Source organism: Podarcis erhardii (assembly GCF_964252035.2).
Source record: "Podarcis erhardii genome assembly, chromosome: 1".
NCBI lineage: Eukaryota > Metazoa > Chordata > Lepidosauria > Squamata > Lacertidae > Podarcis > Podarcis erhardii.
Window position 1 is genome coordinate 3316698 of NC_138497.1, and position 19353 is coordinate 3336050.

The 19353-nt window shown below is 48.8% G+C and overlaps 2 protein-coding genes across 4 annotated transcripts; both read left to right on the top strand.

Moving 5' to 3' along the window:
* Nucleotides 1-3234: 3234 nt before the first annotated feature.
* Nucleotides 3235-12958, top strand: LRR1 (leucine rich repeat protein 1). 3 transcript variants are annotated; one of them, XM_081876467.1, is made up of 4 exons: nucleotides 3235-3423; nucleotides 6703-6801; nucleotides 8146-8873; nucleotides 11678-12958. In XM_081876467.1, exons 1-4 carry the CDS (start codon nucleotides 3250-3252, stop codon nucleotides 11928-11930), a joined length of 1254 nt encoding a protein of 417 aa, XP_081732593.1. In that variant the 5' UTR covers nucleotides 3235-3249; the 3' UTR covers nucleotides 11931-12958. The 3 variants fall into 3 exon arrangements, with proteins under 3 accessions (XP_081732593.1, XP_081732594.1, XP_081732595.1); XM_081876468.1 differs by having other exon boundaries at nucleotides 3235-3384; XM_081876469.1 differs by lacking the exon at nucleotides 6703-6801.
* Nucleotides 12959-17446: 4488 nt separating this feature from the next.
* Nucleotides 17447-19251, top strand: MGAT2 (alpha-1,6-mannosyl-glycoprotein 2-beta-N-acetylglucosaminyltransferase). The gene has a single exon (XM_081876415.1). The coding sequence runs from the start codon at nucleotides 17561-17563 to the stop codon at nucleotides 18974-18976; it is 1416 nt and encodes a 471-aa protein (XP_081732541.1). The 5' UTR covers nucleotides 17447-17560; the 3' UTR covers nucleotides 18977-19251.
* The last annotated feature ends 102 nt before the right edge of the window (nucleotides 19252-19353 follow it).

Genomic DNA, 19353 nt, shown 5'->3' on the forward strand with positions numbered 1-19353 from the left:
AGCACACATGCATATCGTATAAAGGTGCAAAGCCCTTCTTTCACACCCTGTGAAACATAAATGCAAAAGATAAATGCACCGGCGCTCTGGAGGCGCAAAAGCTGTGCATGGACATGGAGAATCGCTCTTGCTCTAGTCTACTGGATGCCAATCTGCCAGGCGCACTGCGCTTTCAGGATGATTATGCATTACTAGAGGTAAAGCTGACAGACATCGTTGTGGGTTGGTCTCTTTTTAATGAGCGCGAGGTACAAGTACAAGAGAGACTGAAGAAAAGGATGCAGTTAAGGAACCTGGCTGGTTTGCACAAAGTATAGCCAGTGCTTTTTTCTAGAATAAGAGGTGCTGGTTCTCACCATGAAGTTGTTACAGTAAGTGCTGCACTTTTTAACAAAAAAAAAAGTTGGTGCCGGTACTGCGTCCCATTGAGTGCCCCCCACCCCCCGGAAGAAGAAGAAAGCACTGGATATGGTATTTGCATAATCACCAGTCCGGCTTCTAGCCCCATGGCCAGTGCCTCTGAAAGTCCTTTGGTCAGACACAGCTCCTGACAGCACCTGAGAGACACTCTGCCCCACCTCCTTGCTAAGAGACACACACCTGTAATTAAGTCCCGTCTTGCTAGGTGGGGTCACTAAGAAGTTATCCACCTGCTTGTTATTACTGATTTGTATTTCTTCCCTACCCTTCACCATAAGGTCCCCATCAGGTTACAGCAATCTTTGTTACAGATAGGTAGCCGTGTTGGTCTGCCATGGTCAAAACAAAATAAAAAAATTCCTTCCAGTAGCACCTTAAAGACCAACTGAGTTAGTTCTAGGTATGAGCTTTCGTGTGCATGCACACTTCTTCAGATACACAGTGTATCTGAAGAATACTTCACAGTGTATCTGAAGAATACTTGTACTGTGTATCTGAAGAAGTGTGCATGCACACGAAAGCTCATACCTAGAACTAACTCAGTTGGTCTTTAAGGTGCTACTGGAAGGAATTTTTTTATTTTGTTTTGAGCAATCTTTGTGACGTTAAAAACAGTGTAAAATGAATAAAAATGGTGTAAGATAAATAAAATGGTGTAAAATGAATAAAATGGTGACGGCAGTCGTGAAATTAAAAGACGCCTGCTTCTTGGGAGAAAAGCAATGACAAACCTAGACAGCATCTTAAAAAGCAGAGACATCACCTTGCCGACAAAGGTCCATATAGTCAAAGCTATGGTTTTCCCAGTAGTGATGTATGGAAGTGAGAGCTGGACCATCAGGAAGGCTGATCACCAAAGAATTGATGCTTTTGAATTCTGGTGCGGGAGGAGACTCTTGAGAGTCCCATGGACTGCAAGAAGATCCAACCTCTCCATTCTGAAGGAAATCAGCCCTGAGTGCTCACTGGAAGGACAGATCGTGAAGCTGAGGCTCCAAGACTTTGGCCATCTCATGAGAAGAGAAGACTCCCTGGAAAAGACCCTGATGTTGGGAAAGATGGAGGGCACAAGGAGAAGGGGACGACAGAGGACGAGATGGTTGGACAGTGTTCTCGAAGCTGCCAGCATGAGTTTGACCAAACTGCGGAAGGCAGTGGAAGACAGGAGTGCCTGGCGTGCTCTGGTCCAGGGGGTCACAAAGAGTCGGACACGACTAAAGGACAAAATGAATTGCAATCAATAGAATAGGATGGGGCCTAAAAACATGCATGTCAGGTGTTAAAGGCGTTTTAGGATGGAGGTTGGACTAGATGACCCTTGCGGTCCCTCTAACTGTACGGTTCTGTCATTCTGTGAAGTCACTATGGCTGACGTACAAGCTCCCTGTTGCTTCTGGCTTGCGGATGGAAATACGGCTTTGATCTTACCTGGGATTCCAGCAGAGGGCAATGCAGTTCAACAATCTATTATTATTGTCCCATACAGAAGGAAGCAGAAGTCAAGATATCAACATCAGCATTCCCGCATTTGAGGCTGTAAACAATATTTCAACTATAAGCAATGATTGGCACATCTCTCAGTGATAAGTTATGCATCCAGGATTGTGCCATTGCTTCCAGAGGTTTCATCACCATTTGTGGGAAGCTGTGGACACGGTACAGAACAATAACTCGGTGGTGAAGTCTTCTCAGCCTCGGCCCAGTAGACCTGAAGGAGTGTCTCCACCCCCATCGTTCAGCCCGGACACTGAGATCCAGCCTTCTGGTGGTTCCCTCATTGCGAGAAGTGAGGTTACAGGGAACCAGACACAGGGCCTTCTCGGTAGTGGCACCCGCCCTGTGGAACACCCTCCCTTCAGATGTGAAGGAAATAAGCAGCTATCCTATCTTTAAAAGACATCTGAAGGCAGCCCTGTTCAGGGAAGTTCTTAATGACTGATGTTTCAATGTATTTTAAATCTTTTGTTGGAAGCCGCCCAGATGTGTGGGGTAGAAATAATAAATGATGATTATTATTATAATTTTTTTTCTGCCTCCCACCTGTTAGTAAATTATAAGAAGAGGCCTGTGTTTGGATCAGCCAATGGCTCAACTGGTCCAGAAAACCTCTGCACTGTGTCCAACCCACAAGCTTTGGGGAGCAGAACCGAGCTATCTGTTCGGTCAGTTAGTTAAGTATTTTTATTTATTTACTTGAATTGAGGGGGGGCAGCTGCCTCCTGACCCCCCCCCCCCACCTTGGCAACGCCTATGTGCCTTTCAGATTTAGGTATCCAAACACAATTAGATTGATGAAGTTAAGAGTTGGACGCTATACCATCATCTGCGGCTAGAGGGCGATAACTGGCTTTTATAGCCTGCCCGGAAGATACTGTAGCAGAGACGGCAGAAGACCATAGAGTTGCTTTCTACCCTGTCTCCATCTCTATGGAATCAGACGTCGCTTATCCCACGGGCGGGTTCGCACTGAGGGTCCTGAAGGCAGATGTGGCGTCTACCTAATCCGCCTGCTGCACTTGGATTTCTGAGGGGGGGCGAGAAGAGAGAAGCGAAGTTCGCGCAACAACTCTAGGCAAAAGAAACGGATGTGGGGGCGGGGGGCAGGGGGCAGCTGCCGCGTAGAGATTGGGAAACAGGGATTCATCAGGCAGGCAGTGCTGTAGACAGCCGCGCCGTTGCGTCAGTATGGAAGCGACCGGGTGAGGAAGGCCCGCTTTGTGTGTTGGTTTGATTCCCTTCCCGACGGCGGCGGGATGCGCGCGCAGGAGGCGGGAAAGGCGCTCGGTCGCCTCGGCGGTTTGTTGGCGGCGCCTGAGGCGGCGGGCGGCGATGCGTCTGGCGTGCGAGGTGTCGGTGGCGAGCCGCCTGCTCCCCTCGGCGGGGCTGCGAGGGCCGGGCCGCGCCGCCAGGGCTGTGGTGGCCCTCGGGAAGCCGCCCGGAGGAGGCGGGGGAGTCTGGCTCCAGGTCAGCACCGCCCGGCACCGCCCGGGGGCCAAGTACCAGGTCAGGCAGGCAGGCCGGCAGGCCGCGCCCCGGCCCTGCTCCCTCTCTCGGGGCCTCCTCGGGGGTGGCTCCTCGCTCCGGGGAAGCCCCACGGGAGGGTCGCCTTACCCCGTTCGTCATAAAAGTATTTTAAATATTATTAGTACTACGTCGTAGCAATGGAGTGGGGGGGGACCCCACTGCACACCCAGTGCCCCCCAGTATAAATGGCAGGAGGGGAGAGGGCTCTTGTGTTCAAATCCTGCATGTTGGTTGGCCACAGTGAGAAGAGGTTTTTGTGGGGGGGGGGACGACCCCATTGCACGTCCAGCGCCCTTTCTTCCCGTGCAAAGAAGGGAAAGCAAGTGAAAGGAGGAAATAAAAGAGAGCAAGGACTCGCCTCTCTCCCCTCCTAAGGCAAGCTGCCTTTCTAATCAGGCCTTTGACTTTTCACTGTCTTGTGGTCAAAGTCATTTAGAGGGGTTGGGGGGGGGCTTTTAATGTATTTTCCTCCCTCCCCCTCCCGGGTTTTAACATACGCATGGTTTGTCTTTTTCTGTTGGTGCCCCAGGGAAGAGACTAACGAATTTAATAGTGTCTATTTTTATTTTTATTCATTAAAATTCTATACTGCCCTTCATCGGAGGATCACATGTTGGCTTAAACTATAAAAGCACAAAAATACATAACATAGTAACAGACAAAAGCTGTAACACTCCCCGACATGCATGTGCACTAACACACAGTTGAAAAGGCTTTAATTAGGTTAACTAGGTTTAATTATTTCCCTTTTCTTCCCTCCCCCTCCCCTTTTATGAAGATTACCCGGTCTGAGACCCCACAGCTAATTCTCCCCTGGCCTCCTCGGCGGCCCAAGTAGGTCTAATTCAGCCAGCTAGCCCTGGTGACCATCTAATGCATATTAGATGGATTTCCCCCAAATTGATTCTTGAACTTTGAATTTTATTGTTATTCATATTTTTATACTGTATTTTATGCTGCTTCTACAATTAAGTGTTTTAAATTTGTTGTTAGCCACCCTGAGCCTGGTTTTCTGAAACAGGAAGGGTGGGGTTTAAATTAAAAATTATTACTTTTTTATCATTATTATTAAGTTCTGGGAGAAGAGGAATGTTTTTGCCTGGTGCCTAAAGATATGTAAAAAGGGGTCAGGTCAGCGTCCCTGGGCCACCACAGAAAAATCCTGTTGTTGTGTTGCCGCCCTCCAGACCTCTCATGAAGGAGGCGCATGAAGAAGGGCCTTCAGATCGTGATTGCCGGGTCTGGGTCCATTCCCATGGGGAGAGGCAGCCCTTGAGCTTTTGCGGTCCTAATAATAATAATAATAATAATAATAATAATAATAATACCCCGTGAGAGCCAGTGTGGTGTAGTGGTTAAGAGCAGTAGTCTTGTAACCTGGGGAACCGGGTTCGATTCCCCGCTCCTCCACATGCAGCTGCTGGGTGACCTTGGGCCAGTCACACTTCTTTGAAGTCTCTCAGCCCCACTCACCTCACAGTGTTTGTTGTGGGGGAAGAAGGGAAAGGAGAATGTTAGCCGCTTTGAGACTCCTTAAAGGGAGTGAAAGGCGGGATATCAAATCCAAACTCTTCTTCTTCTTCTTATTTATACCCCGCCCATCTGGCTGAGTTTCCCCAGCCACTCTGAGTGGCTCCCAATCAAGTGTTAAAAACAATACAGCGTTAAATATTAAAAACTTCCCTGAACAGGGCTGCCTTCAGATGTCTTTTAAAGATTGGATAGCTGCTTATTTCCTTCACATCTGGTGGGAGGGCATTCCACAGGGCGGGCGCCACCACCGAGAAAGCCCTCTGCCTGGTTCCCTGTAACTTGGCTTCTCGCAGTGAGGGAACTGCCAGAAGACCTTCGGAGCTGGACCTCAATGTTCGAGCAGAACGTTGGGGGTGGAGACGCTCCTTCAGGTATCCTGGACCGAGGCTGTTTAGGGCTTTCAAGGTCAGCACCAACACTTTGAATTGTGCTCGGAAATATACTGGGAGCCAATGCACATCTCTCGGGACCGGTGTTATGTGGTCCGGCAGATAATAGGATTGATTTTCCCCAGCCACTCTGGGCGGCTCCCAATCAAATGTTAAAACCAGTACATCATTAAATATTTAAAACTTCCCTAAACAGGGCTGCCTTCAGATGTCTTTTAAAGATAGGATAGATGCTTATTTCCTTCCCATCTGAAGGGAGGGTGTTCCACAAGGCGGGCGCCACCACCGAGAAGGCCCTCTGCCTGGTTCCCTGTAACCTCACTTCTCGCAGTAATGGAACCCCCAGAAGGCCCTCGGCGCTGGATCTCAGTGTCCGGGCTGAACGATGGGGGTGGAGACGCTCCTTCAGGTATACTGGTATTCTAAGGGCATGGCTTTCAACTTTTCCCTTTTCTTGCGAGGAATCCTATTCGGAATAAGGGAATTTCCCTTTAAAAAGGGGAAACGTTGACAGCTATGTCTAAAGGTCACCTGGTTGGCACCTGAGGGAGAAAGCTACAGTGAGGGCTGCTGGAGCATTGGAGAATGTACTCTTTAGTAGTTACTTGGATTTATCTGTAGCTTTGATCAGAACATGTGGGTCCCTTAAGAGGCAGAGAACAGAAGGAAAGAGCGACATGGCAACAGCCACGTTAGCAAAGCTGGAGGACGTGCCCAAGAAAAGGGGCAGCAAAAATTTTATCAGGCTTGAAGTCCCCAGATACTCAAGATGAAGTACTTCCTGGAGCTGAAGAACTAGATTAGGACACTGAAATCGGATACTAATTCCACGAATGAATTGGCAGTTACTTGGCCACTGTGTAAAATGCTTTAAAAATTACAGATAATGTGCTGTTTGGAAAGCAGAAGCCCTTCCAAAGCTGCTTTTGTCAAATATTAGCTTTGTATATTCAGCGGCCTCTGTCTTCCTGCTCTGAACTTGTTCTTTCAGTCCTTATCACCTTGGTCCTGGTTTAAAAAGCCATGGGGCAGATCTGGGATATTGCAGTGGTGAATAGGGAACAGTGGAGGGTTAAGGTGCCCTTTGCTCCAGGGGAGTGGGAAGTTGTGCCACCAACATTTTAAGAAGAGCTTTGCTGAATCAGGCTCAGCTTTCGGACACTGGCCAATCGCAGGCGGCTTTATAAAATGAACAGATTGTGAATCCCTTCCCACATTTTTAAAGCTGGAATATCTGGTTGGCAATTTGAACATGAAGCTTGTTTTTTGGTTCTCAGCAGGGAATGTTTACTTACAGGCTCATGGCCCTATTGTGCTCTTTTCCTTTTGAAAACAGCTGAGAAAGAACATAGAACAGCTCTTTACTAAGTTCGTGGAGGAAGGAAAAGCCACCGTACGGCTGAAGGAGCCAGCCGTGGACATCTGTCTCAGCAAGGTATGGCGTCAGGCCAGGGGCAGCAGATGGTCTTTTAACTGCGTGTTCTCACTTGCCAAATTAGGATGGTATCTAGGTAGCCCTTCTTGGATGACAGGAAAAGACTTGCACCCTCCCACACCTCGAACCTGTCTCTGCTGAAATGATTAAATTTGGGGTTGATTCACAGGAGTTTGGATGCAGCAGGAAGCTCGTTAGCTTCTCCTTTGATCTTCCAAGGTTAAGAAATAGCGGTTGGGAGCTTTGTGACGTCTTGGCCATCTCACAGTGAAGAAATAAAAATGCATCGTAATGTATGTGCTTCATTGATTTTTAAGCAGAGGTTGGATGGCCATCTGTCATGTATGATCTAGTTGAGATCCTGGCATCGCAGGGGCTTGGATTAGAGGACCCTTGAGGTCCCTTCCAAGTCTACAATTCTATGATTCTACTTGTTTAAGTTATGTAGGTATCATATCATATTATTTATATATATATATATATATATTTATATATATGCTTTCGTAGATTTTCACGGGTACAGGAATGCAGGTTTTGGTGTCCTCGGGTGTCTTCCCGTGTAAAAACTTTTACACGGGAAGACACCCGAGGACACCAAAACCTGCATTTATATATATATATATATATATGGCTATATGTATATCTATCTCTCTATCTATCTATATTAAATACATAACTACAAGTTGCTGGGGACCAGGAGTCGGGAGAGTGCTGTTCCTCTCGGGTCCTGCTTGCGGGTTTCCCACAGGCATCTAGTTAGCCAGGATGCTGGACTAGATGGGCCATTGGGGCTTCTGGTCCCCATATATATTTCATTTCTTAAGTTAGTGAACAGATTGGAAGAGATATCTTGCAACTTAAAATACCTTTCATCAATTTTGATTCTGGCTGGCAAGTTTTATATTTGCATCATTTTAGAAGTGAGGTAGATAAGAGATTTTCTCGTTGTTTTGAGAATGATTTTTAAGTTTAAGCTTTGTGCTTCAGAACAATGCAGGTTTCGGTTTGTAGGAACAGATTATTCATGAAAGTTGTACAGTGTGACAATGCTGAAGCTTTCTTCTGCTGTCTCAATAGTTAGTCCTGTTCTTACAGGCCCCGCTTAATATTAGAGCAGTATTTGCCCAGCCTCCCTCGATGCCCCTGTCGACAGTGTGGTTTGTTAATTGTGGCAGAGACAATGCTAGACAAAAATGCATTGTGCTTTCTTCCCCATTCGCTTTCCAAAGGCTGCCACCTGATCCTTTCCCACATGTTGGTGTCATGGTTCAGAAAGTGCCAGCGCATTGACAAAAGCGTTGAATCTGCAAATGCTCATTATCTTGGTGTCCTATTTGGCTGCAGGCAAATGTCGGCCACCTGAAGACTTTCCTCTCTGCAATGAAGCTGGCTGACCGAGGCACCAGCGAGGAAAGCTTACCGCTGTCTACCTTGGCCCCTCCGAAAGCTTCTGAAGTTGAGAAGCCAAAGACAAAGATGACCATAACATCCAGGAAGGATTACCCTTTCGCCCAGAGCTTCCCGTACACTCTGGAGCAACTCCAGGCCTCTTACTGCAAATTACCCCGCATTGATACGTGCATACTTGGCCTGAAGCGTCTCCGGAAACTGGACTTGAGCCACAACCTTATCAGGAAGCTGCCAGTCACAATTGGGGATCTCGTGTCCCTCCAGGAGCTCAGCCTACAGGGCAACCTCCTGGAGTCCTTTGGTGCAGCCCTCTGCAATTCCACCCTCCGAAAGTCGCTCCAGTCTCTGGATCTCAGCCAGAACAAAATCAAAGCGCTTCCAGCCCAGTTCTGCCAGTTGCGGGAGCTCATTCACTTGAAGTTGGATGACAACGATCTGATCAGGCTGCCGTTCAAGATTGGTCAACTGAGCCAGCTCCGCTTCTTGTCCGTGGCTCGGAACAAGCTCCCCTTTTTACCCAACAGCTTTGGAAAACTCTCCCTCGAGAGCCTGGATTTATTTGGCAATCCTTTTGAGCAGCCCAATCCCCTTGCTCCCGACATACAGCTAAAAATACCACTGACTTTGTGGGAACATTCAGCTAGAGCAACGATCAATTACAGGTAAAGGGTTGTGGTTTTTTGGGGGAGGGGGGGAATCCCAGAAGCGGTGCATCCCTTTCCTTCCTATTGTTTCTTACAGTCCATAATCATATCAGTGCTTTAGGACTTTTCAGTTATAAAAGTCCTAAAGTGTTGAGATTATTGTTGAGTGTAAGAAACAATTGTAACGTGAAGGAAAAGTAGGTAAAGCTCATGGAAGAATTTCAGAAAGGCCTTAGGATGATGTGCATTTGTGGGGCTTCCTATACGAATACAGTATTTAGTGACTTGCAGAAGATCCTGGATTCCCTGATGGTTCCAGGTAGGGTTAGGAAAGAGGCCTGGCTGGCATGGAAGCCTTGGAAGTCTCTGCAAGTCAGGGTAGACCTGAGCAGTTACGTTCTCAAACTGTGGACTCTGGGCCACAGGTCCCCTCCACTACTCCACCCACATGGCCCATAGAAAGCTTTGGGATCTCAGTTCCGCAGCCCAGGACTTTCATAATACAGTGTTTGTTTTGGCAAGGATGCTGATGCTGAAGAGGAACCAAGTACGTTAAGTGATCCTCTGAGACCTTCAGCAATCTTCCAGAGGTTTTCCAAAAGGGGAAAAAAGGGCAATGTATTGTGTTCACAGTATTGAGCTAGAGACACCAGGCATCTGACTCACCGGGGCCCTGTATTTACACATAAATCAGAATGAATCTGTTATGGGTTTTCAGTAAGTTGTTGAGTTGGGCGTTTGGTAATTTCAGTAATGTAATTGGAATTGCCAAGCTCATTAGGCACTTGTAGCTATTGGGAGAAATTTCTCTTCAATCCCAAAATCAGTTTAGGTCTTAACCCTCTTGGCAGTGGCTGGAGGAACATTGCTGTAGATCCAGATCTTGTTTTTGTTTCTGCGCGAGAGGTTAAGCCACTATCCAGTATCACCCAATGGGTTCTGTGGCTGGATTGAGTTCACTGATGCTTGTTTGTGCAACAAGAACTTCCGGTATCTCACACCCTCAGTCACTGTCATCTAAGGCAGATGTTTACAGTTCTGTTGCATAATAGCAACAGAATTAACTTTGTGGCTTGAATAAGGCTATTGGTGTTTGGAAAGGAATTTGGCTTCCCAAGGTGCCAAGGCCAGAATCCAAGCAATGACACCATTGGATATGCATGCTTGAGGAGACTGGCCTTGTGTCTCTCAAAAATAGCCATTGTCCATGACAACACACTTCTTTAGAAACTGAGATTTACCAAAACAATTTATGATATGCTCTTTTTTAAAAAAAAAAGTTGGGGTTTTTTAACGCCACTGATAATGCCTAAATAACATTAGCTTCAGAGATTGAGAACTGGTTGGTCTTCAGATATTGGACTCCTGCTCCCATCAGCCTTGTTAATCATCAGGGGTGATGGAATTTGTAGTCCTACAAAATCTGGAGGGCCATAGGTCTCCAGCCCTGCTCTAGGTACTGCTGTTCTTAATGTTTTTTTTAAAGTTAATATGCCAACAGTATCTTCTATAAACAATCAAAGTGAGAGATTTCCTTTGGGTCTGATTGGGGGAGGTGGAGTGTCTCTATTTGGAACTGCCTCCTTCCTCACTCCCACTGCCCTCTGTTAGAGGGGTTTTTTCTTCTGGTGGCAGACGACAGAACAAGACCGGTGTAAAACACTCAAGCAAAGGTGTAAAACACTCAAGCAAAGGTTTTACTACAGCTATACAAAAACAACAAACACAAAGCATGTGGATGTTCTCTCTCTGCAGGCAAATTCAAACTGCAGCTTCTCCTCCTTTTGTAGTCATCACCAGCTGTACCTAATCAGCCTAGAAAACCACTCCCAGAACTCACAGAAACAGTTCTTAAAGTTACAATCATCTTTTCTGTTTCTTTGTAGAATGACTCCTGACACCCTCCTGTCCCTGGCCTTGCAGACATTTGCATTTTTACAATACGTTTCAGCGTTCGGAGCACACACAACACTTTATCTCAGTTACAACCACCCCTTAAGATAGGCCTGAATACAGTATTTTTCACCCCATAGGACGCACCGGCCCATAGGACGCGCCTAGTTTTTTGGGGGGGAAATAAAGGGGGGGAAATTATTTTCCCCCCTCCCCAAGTGCGGGGCTAGGGCAGGGGAAGCCCGAGCTTCCCCCAACCCCAGCCCCCAGAACAGGCTGCTATCCGCAAGCCATGGAAGAGCCGCGCGGCTCTCACGGCTAGCAGAGCGCTGCGTGAAGCCCCAAGCTTGGGGCGTGCTGAGCTCAGCGCGCCCCAAGCTTCTGGGTGCCGACAAGCCTGTGCCCACATACGGCATGATACCAAGACTGTGTTGCATAGACTTACAGTTTCCCCGGTTCACAGATGATGATGATGATGATGATGATGATGATGATGATGATGATTAAATGTCAAGTCAACACGCTTGTTTGGGGCCTGTTTTTCAGCACAGAAGTGTCAGCCTGTCTTCCCCAAGCCAGTGCCCTCCAGTTGTTCTCCCATCAGCTCCAGTGAGCATGGCTGTGCTGACCGGGGCTGAAGGACGTATTACTCCAGGCAGCTGGAGGCCACCAGGACGGGGGAAGGAAGACAAAATGGATTTTACATCTTTAATAAAGCTACATTATTATTTTTACCAGCTAAGGAGATTCCAGGTTCAGCAGTATGAAGGTCTTGGGTGGTCACTTTGGCTCAGAAGTGTGTTTGGGGTGCATGCGTTCAGTATGTTCATTTAAAATGCTTGCAGGCTTCTTTCCAAGACAGGCTTCCAGGCTCTATGAAACTGCTCAGCACGAACTGCATTCACATCCAGGCCTTGTTCTCTTCACAGGCTCCCGTACAGCTGCCACGTCCTTCCTTCTCACCTCTGTCATGACCTGGACATGTCAAAGAGCTGTCACTGTGGGCGGGCCTGCCTAAGCAGCTTCATTCAGACGACCGTGACCATGAATCTCCACAGTGTGGCGCACACGGTTGTCCTTGTGGACAACATGGGGAGCACAGAGGCCCCCCTCCTCCGCTACTTCTGCTCTCTGACTTGCTACTCTCAGTTCCTGGACAGACATCTGCAAAGCATCCGATGACCTGAAACCGAAAACCACATGTGGTCTGAGAAGCCTCACTCAGCAACAGACGCTGTTTGATATCGAAAGCAATGCTGGGACACTAGGAAGCAGAGCCAAGAGATCAGTTGTCTCCCAGGCCTTTCCTTTTTTCATCATCATGAAGGAGCAAGGGAGACAGGCTTGCATTCTAAACAGAATTCAGTTTAGCAAAGGCTGCAGGTTCTTTATGAAACTCTCTTGCCTGCATAGATGAGGGAAGCTCCCTGCCTGAGAGTGGCAGGTTATGTTCAAGATGTGAATATCATATTCCCTCACCTTCCTGTTCATCGCTATGATTGAGCTGGAGGACTCTTCTTGTCGTGCCCCCAAGCAAGAACCTGATTTCCTTCTCCTGTGCATTATAAGGACACCTACATTATAAGGTTCTACCTACAAAAATAGTTAGCTGTTTGTTATTTAAAGCAGAACATGTTCAGAGTGTGTCTAGAAGTTTGGCTGCAGTGGAACCCCTCTGGATGGCATGGGACTTGTTCAGACAAGCTCCAGGTTATTTCATCAGTCTCCCAAAATCTGTTCTCTGAAATGGTGTTTGCTCTGAACAGGACAGTATTACTAGTTAACACAGAGTTTATGCTGATTTTTTAACGTTCATGCCATTGTCAAAAGGAAGTTTGTCAGGTTCACACAACCTGTTGTGTTGGTATTGAAGAACCGATGCAAAAGTAACGTGCTTCAAAACAAAATATTGTGGTGGCCAGTTCATCATATATAAAAATTTGTATGCAGGAACTGGTTTTTCTGAGTACCAGATGCAGGCACAGAGTGTTTTGGGAATGGTGCCCACATGCAGAAATTGTAGTTTGAAAGGACAGGGGTATGTGATGCAAGAATGGCCCCTGCTAGTCTGGATTTTGCCTGTAAAATGTGTGCTTTGTATGCAAGAATTTTTATGGAGTGCATCATATGAAGCAAGTTTTGCATCAGTTAACTTCTGAAAGCCTCTTTTATTTCTTAAAAAGAATAAATAAATGCTTTAGAGTCTGAAATGGTGTGAAATGAGTCTTGCATTACTCTTAAATGGAGCTGGGCTTTAGAAACAGCATCTCAAGAGTCTCCTCCAGCACCAGAATTCAAAAGCATCGATTCTTCGGCGACCAGCCTTCTTTATGGTCCAGGGATGGGCAAATCCATCTATTTCAGCTTCACTTCTCAGTTTCCCAAACTGAAGTTCAGTTCAGGTCTCTACACTTTGACAACAGCTTGAAAATTCATTGGGTTCTCAGTGCAAATATCTCCTAACGTACACATTTGTATGCAATCTCCCCAAAATGCACTTCCCACTTCAGCTATTTCTCCTAATATTTCTCCTAACATTTTGTATGTTATTTTCACTGATCTATTTGGTGTGTTTTTTTGAAATTTCAAACCCTCATAACTCACAAACGGAATGAAATAAAAAAATAAAATTTTAGATTTGAACTTAGTTTTGATCATTCCACCAAATGTACAAAATATTAAGAAAATTGGATGACATGAAGTAAAAAAGTTGGATCACTTGATATGGAATGATCCAGGTATTTCAGGAGAGGTGCTCTATGGTCAAGGCCTGGGCTGCTTTAAGAGTACAGTGGTACCTCGGGTTAAGTACTTAATTCGTTCCGGAGGTCCGTTCTTAACCTGAAACTGTTCTTAACCTGAGGTACCACTTTAGCTAATGGGGCCTCCCACTGCTGCCACGCCACTGAAGCACGATTTCTGTTCTAATCCTGAAGCAAAGTTCTTAACCTGAGGTACTATTTCTGGGTTAGCAGAGTCTGTAACCTGAAGCGTATGTAATCTGAGGTACCACTGTACTACCAAGGACATATCTGGGTTTGCAGAGGGGAGAAGAATACTGTACATGAAGTTCAGAGTTCCACAGATCCTTTTTTTTGGGGGGGGGGTCAGAATGAAGTGTCAAAAGGAATAGTGGGGCTGTAATGTATAGCTGGTCTCTTCAAGAATTAAAAGCCGCTACCAAGGTTTCAGAAAATTCCTCTTCTGAACTCTCCAACCTTCCCCAGTTCCTTCTATGCAACACACAAACATTTTCTTTTTCAGTCTTGTAGTTCCAGCCAGACGCTTCTTTTGAACGTGATTGTTTTTAAACTGCCAAGTAATTTGCATTTGCTTCTGAGTTCCAACTGGTGCTTCATGCATCAGCCGCAGCACGGATGTTTTGGAAAGCAAGGCCACACCATTCCCAAGCAGGGAGGGATTAAAATGAACACGCTTGTTGCACCCATCTCAGAGCCTGGTGCCTGCAACTCCTCTTTTATTTAAATAACGTTTATGCCACGACTTGGCAGATCAACAAAAACACAGCCACCCACATCCTCTTGTGTGCAATTCTAAAAAGGCACAACACAAAAGGAAATCTGGTCAAGAGGGAGGAGGAAATAAGCAAGTACCAGTTATTCCTTACAGATTCTTCTGACAACCAGCTGCAAGGGAAAAGTTATAGGTAGAGGAGATGCCGCCTTCTTTTTCCCCTTCTTTGCACGGCTGAAGACTCTGCACATGCTCTATGATACCCAATCCCCCACCGAGTTTAAGGGGGAGGTGGGGCTTGCACTTGGTTAAAGATGCAGAGGAGGAGGGGCAATTGTCTACGTAATACTGCGGACCTTCCATGATGTGCCCCTGTATTCCAGGGACAGTCTCAGATTTACAGAAGCTCTCCCGGTTTCCGATTTGATCCGAGAATGTTCTGCTTTTCCTTAGGGCAGGGGTCAGTAAGGTTTACCTTGCCTGGGCCGGTTAACTCCAGCAGAGATCCCTCCGTGGGCCGGATAGCGTGCACAATTTTTGTTGTTTTTTTTAATAAATATTTATTAAAGTTTTTAAATATAAATGCACAAATAATAAACAATCTTACTTCTGTCACAAACATAGTTTCATCACTTCTTTGGACTCCCTCGCGTCTCCCGCTCCCATTTACATCATTAAAAGTTTTTTCCAAACAAATTATCAACTTGTTTACAATCTCATATCCACTCATTCAAATATAATCTAGCAATTCTTCCAAAAATTTTTTATGTTTTCTTTAATCTCACTTATCATCAAATTTAAATCTAATTTAGTGGTGGCCAATTTTTTGTAATCTAGCATCCTTCTTAACATTCAACCAAATTACAATGTTTTTGTAGATACATCTTAAATTTCTTCCAGTCTTCCTCCATCTTCTCTTCTCCCAGGTCTCGGATTCTGCCAGTCATCTCGGCCAGTTGCATATAGTCCATCAGCTGCATCTGCCACTCTTCCAGTGTGGGTAGATCTTGAGTTTTCCAGCGTGCACGATTTTTGACATCTGCGCAGGTACAATTTCTGGTGCCGCAGAAGTGAGTCCCCACGCCACGCTGCGCTGGTTTAGCCCAGCACACACGGACTCGCTGAGTGGGCGGCTCGTGAGCCGGTTAAACAACCCCATGGGCCGCTTAGGTTGCTGATCCATGCCTTGGGACATCCCTATTTTCATCAGAGAAATGTTGGAGGGTAAGGAGTTATGCAACCCTGGAGCCAAGGAGATAAGCGACTTTATAACCTTCAGAAGACATCTGAAGGAAGCCCTGTAGAGGGAAGCTTTTTAATGTTTATTGTTTTTATATATAGTGGAAGCTGCTCAGAGTGCCTGGGGCAACCCAGTTACATGGGCAGCTCATCATCATTATTGAATAGGATGTCCCTATTTTTATTGGGGACGCGGGTGGCGCTGTGGGTTAAACCACAGAGCCTAGGACTTGCCGATGAGAAGGTCGGCGGTTCGAATCCCCGCGATGGGGTGAGCTCCCGTTGCTCGGTCCCAGCTCCTGCCAACCCAGCAGTTTGAAAGTATGTCAAAGTGCAAGTAGATAAATAGGTACCACTCTGGCGGGAAGGTAAACGGCGTTTCCGTGCACTGCTCTGGTTCACCAGAAGCGGCTTAGTCCTGCTGGCCACATGACCCAGAAGCTGTACTCCAGCTCCCCCGGCCAATAAAGCGTGATGAGCGCCGCAACCCCCGAGTTGACCATGACTGAACCTAATGGGGTCCTTGGTCCATGGGGTCACAAAGAGTCGGACACGACTAAACAACAACAACATTTTCATTGGAGAAATGTTGGAGGGTAGGGAGTTATGCAAGCCCCAGGCAAGGAAATAGAAAACACCTGAAGGCAGCCCTGTAGGGGGGAAGCTTTTAAAATGTTTATATTTTTGTTGGAAGCTGCTTAGAGTGGCTGGGGCAACGCATTGAGATGGGCAGGTGACAAATAGAACTATTGTGATCGAATGCTTTGTCCCCCTTTGCTGCTCCAGAGAAGCGGACACGGAGCAATGGTTCCAAACTACAAGAAAGAAGATTCCACCTAAACATTAGGAAGAACTTCCTGACAGTAAGAGCTGTTCGACAGTGGAATTTGCTGCCAAGGAGTGTGGTGGAGTCTCCTTCTTTGGAGGTCTTTAAGCAGAGGCTTGACAACCATATGTCAGGAGTGCTCTGGTGGTGTTTCCTGCTTGGCAGGGGGTTGGACTCGATGGCCCTTGTGGTCTCTTCCAACTCTAGGATTCTATGAAATGTTGGAGATTTTCCAGTTCGGGACACAAGATCTACCCACTCTGGAAGAATGGCAGATGAAGGTGATAGACTATATGGGACTGGCAGAAATGACCGGCAGAATCTGAGACCAGGGAAAAGAGTCGGCGGAAGAAGACTGGAAGAAATTTAAAGATTACTTACAGAAGCATTGTAAAATTAATGGATGTTAGAATGATGTTGGACAGAAATTAAGTGGTTACCAGCTGTAATGTAAAGGCTGAGAAATAAGCTATAATAAGTTATAGTAAGTTACAATAAGGATTTGCTGAGCTAATAATTTGAACTGGAATACAAAAAGGGGAGGTGAGAGGAGGTCTGGGAAATAAGTTAATAGAAAATAAGTAATGGAAATTGTATCTGTTTTTAATTGTTTTCAATTTTGTATTTCTGTACTTTTGTACTTAATTGTTTTCTATTTTGTATTTCTGTTATTTTTTGTGTTTTCTTTGTTTTTGTATTATTTCGGAAATGTTAATAAATATTCTTTTTAAAAAAAAAAGATTTTCCAGTTCCGGCTGCCTCTGCCTTCCCGCTCTGGCGGGGACCAGGCCGCCCTCCACCTTCCCTCTCCCCGGCCGGCCGGCCAGGGGCTCCGGATGCGGAAGCCGCACGTGGAGGGCGGAGAGCGGCGGCGGCGGCGGCGGAGGAGGAGGAGGATCCGGAGGCGGCGCCCTCGTCGCGGCTGCTGCAGCCCCGGCGGAGCGGAGCGGGGCGGCTGGTGGCGCGTCCGGGGCGGGGCGGCTGGCTCCCTCCTCCCTCCCTCCCTCCCTCCTTCCTTCCTTCCTTCCTCCCTCCGCCCGCCCGCCCGCCCACGCCCCATCCGGCCTCGGCGCGGGGACTGGCCGCCTCCGGAGAGCAAGCAGGCGGGCGGGCGGGCCGGGAGGGAGGGAGATCGAGCCCAGGAAAGATGCCCCGCGCGCGGCGGAGGGCCCCGTTGGCCGCCCGGCCGCTCGGCTGATGCGCCCCGGAGGGAGGGCCGCGCCGGGCCCGGCTCCCCGGTGAGCGAAGGGGCGGCCGCGCCGCCGCCGCCGCCATGAGGCTCCGCATCTACAAGCGCAAAGTGCTGGCGCTGCTGCTGGCCCTGGTCGCCGCCGCCTGCGCCCTGGCGCTTTGGGGAGGCGCCGGAGAAGCCGGAGGAAAGCGGGAGGCGGACGATCGGGCGCCCCCGCCGCCGCCACCGCCGCCGCCGGGAGACCAGCCCGGGGCCCCGGCCGGCAGCAGCAGCAGCAGCAGCAGCAGCCTCCTCCCCGCCCGGTCCGGCCAGCGGCTGCCCAACGCGTCGTCTCCGGCGTGGCTCCCCGGGGAAGAAGCGGCGGCGGCCAACCGGACGCTGCACTACCGATCGCTGGTTTACCGGCTCAACTTCGACCAGCCCGTGCGCAACGAGGAGCGCTGGCGGGCGGCGACGGCGGAGGGCGGCGGCGGCGGCGGCGACGGGGCGGACGCGGTGGCGGTGGCGGTGGTGGTGCAGGTGCACGAGCGCGCCGAGCACCTCCGGCTGCTGCTGGCCTCTTTGCGCCGCGCTCCGGGCGCCGAGCGGGTGCTGCTGGTGCTGAGCCACGACGTGTGGTCGGCCGAGCTGAACGCGCTGGCCGCGTCGGTGGACTTTTGCGCCGTGCTGCAGGTCTTCTTCCCCTTCAGCCTGCAGCTCTACCCGGGCGAGTTCCCGGGCACCGATCCGCGGGACTGTGCCAGGGACGTGGGCCAGGCGGCTGCGCTGCGCCTGGGCTGCCTCAACGCGCAATACCCGGACGCCTTCGGCCACTACCGCGAGGCGGCCTTTGCGCAAACCAAGCACCACTGGTGGTGGAAGTTGCACTTCGTCTGGGAGAGGGTGCGCGCCCTGCGACGCCACCCGGGGCTGGTGCTTTTCCTGGAGGAGGACCACTACTTGGCGCCCGACTTCTACCATGTGCTGCAGCGCCTGTGGGCCGCACGCCAGAGGGACTGCCCCGAGTGCCAGGTGCTGTCGCTGGGCACCTACGCGCCCGTGCGGGGACCCTTCTCCGGACGGGCCGACAAGCTGGAGCTGAAGACCTGGAAGTCCACCGAGCACAACATGGGCATGGCCTTTGGGCGGGACACCTACGAGCAGCTGATGGGCTGCGCCGAGGCCTTCTGCACCTACGACGACTACAACTGGGACTGGACCCTTCAGCACCTGACCGTCAGCTGCCTGCCGCGCTTCTGGAAGGTGCTGGTGCCCGAGATCCCCAGGGTCTTCCACACGGGCGACTGCGGCATGCACCACAAGAGGCAGTGCCAGCCCGCCGCCCAGAGTGCCAAAGTCGACGCGCTGCTGGATGCCAACCGGCAGCACCTGTTCCCCGAGACCATGGTGGTGGGCAAGAGGTACTCGCTGGCCCCGCTGAGCCCCCACGTCAAGAACGGCGGCTGGGGAGACATTCGGGACCACGAGCTCTGCAAAAGTTACCGCAGGTTGCAGTGAGCCCAGCCGGGCCTGGATGGAGCCTCGGCCTTTCCCCGTCGGGCCTCTGGGATCTATTACAGGGGGGGGCGGCGAAAATGTATTGATTGGTTTCTGCTTTAATAGGGACAGTGGTTATTACAGAGAGAGAGAGAGAGAAAAGAAGTGTTTCTGAGGCAGAAAGGTCCTGTAGGGGAATGTTAAAAATAAACATAAATGCTACTTGTTTACTGGAAAAATAATTGACAATTTTTACCTAGGCCTTTTTATAAAGTGTTTGCGACACTTTCAAACAACCCTGAATTCCGTTTTTCTTTTGCAGTTTGGGTGTCAAAGGGTTGGGCGAGTGCCTAAGATGACCAGGGCCTCCTGTCTGCTACTCACGAGCCCCCCAGTTC

Excerpts from the sequence above, each read along its gene's own strand:
- LRR1 (XM_081876467.1), top strand. The coding sequence starts at position 3,250 with ATGCGTCTGGCGTGCGAGGTGTCGGTGGCGAGCCGCCTGCTCCCCTCG. Across the intron at positions 6,802-8,145 it reads TGGACATCTGTCTCAGCAAG|GCAAATGTCGGCCACCTGAA; the intron begins GTATGGCGTCAG and ends ATTTGGCTGCAG. Across the intron at positions 8,874-11,677 it reads AGAGCAACGATCAATTACAG|GCTCCCGTACAGCTGCCACG; the intron begins GTAAAGGGTTGT and ends TTCTCTTCACAG.
- MGAT2 (XM_081876415.1), top strand. The coding sequence starts at position 17,561 with ATGAGGCTCCGCATCTACAAGCGCAAAGTGCTGGCGCTGCTGCTGGCC.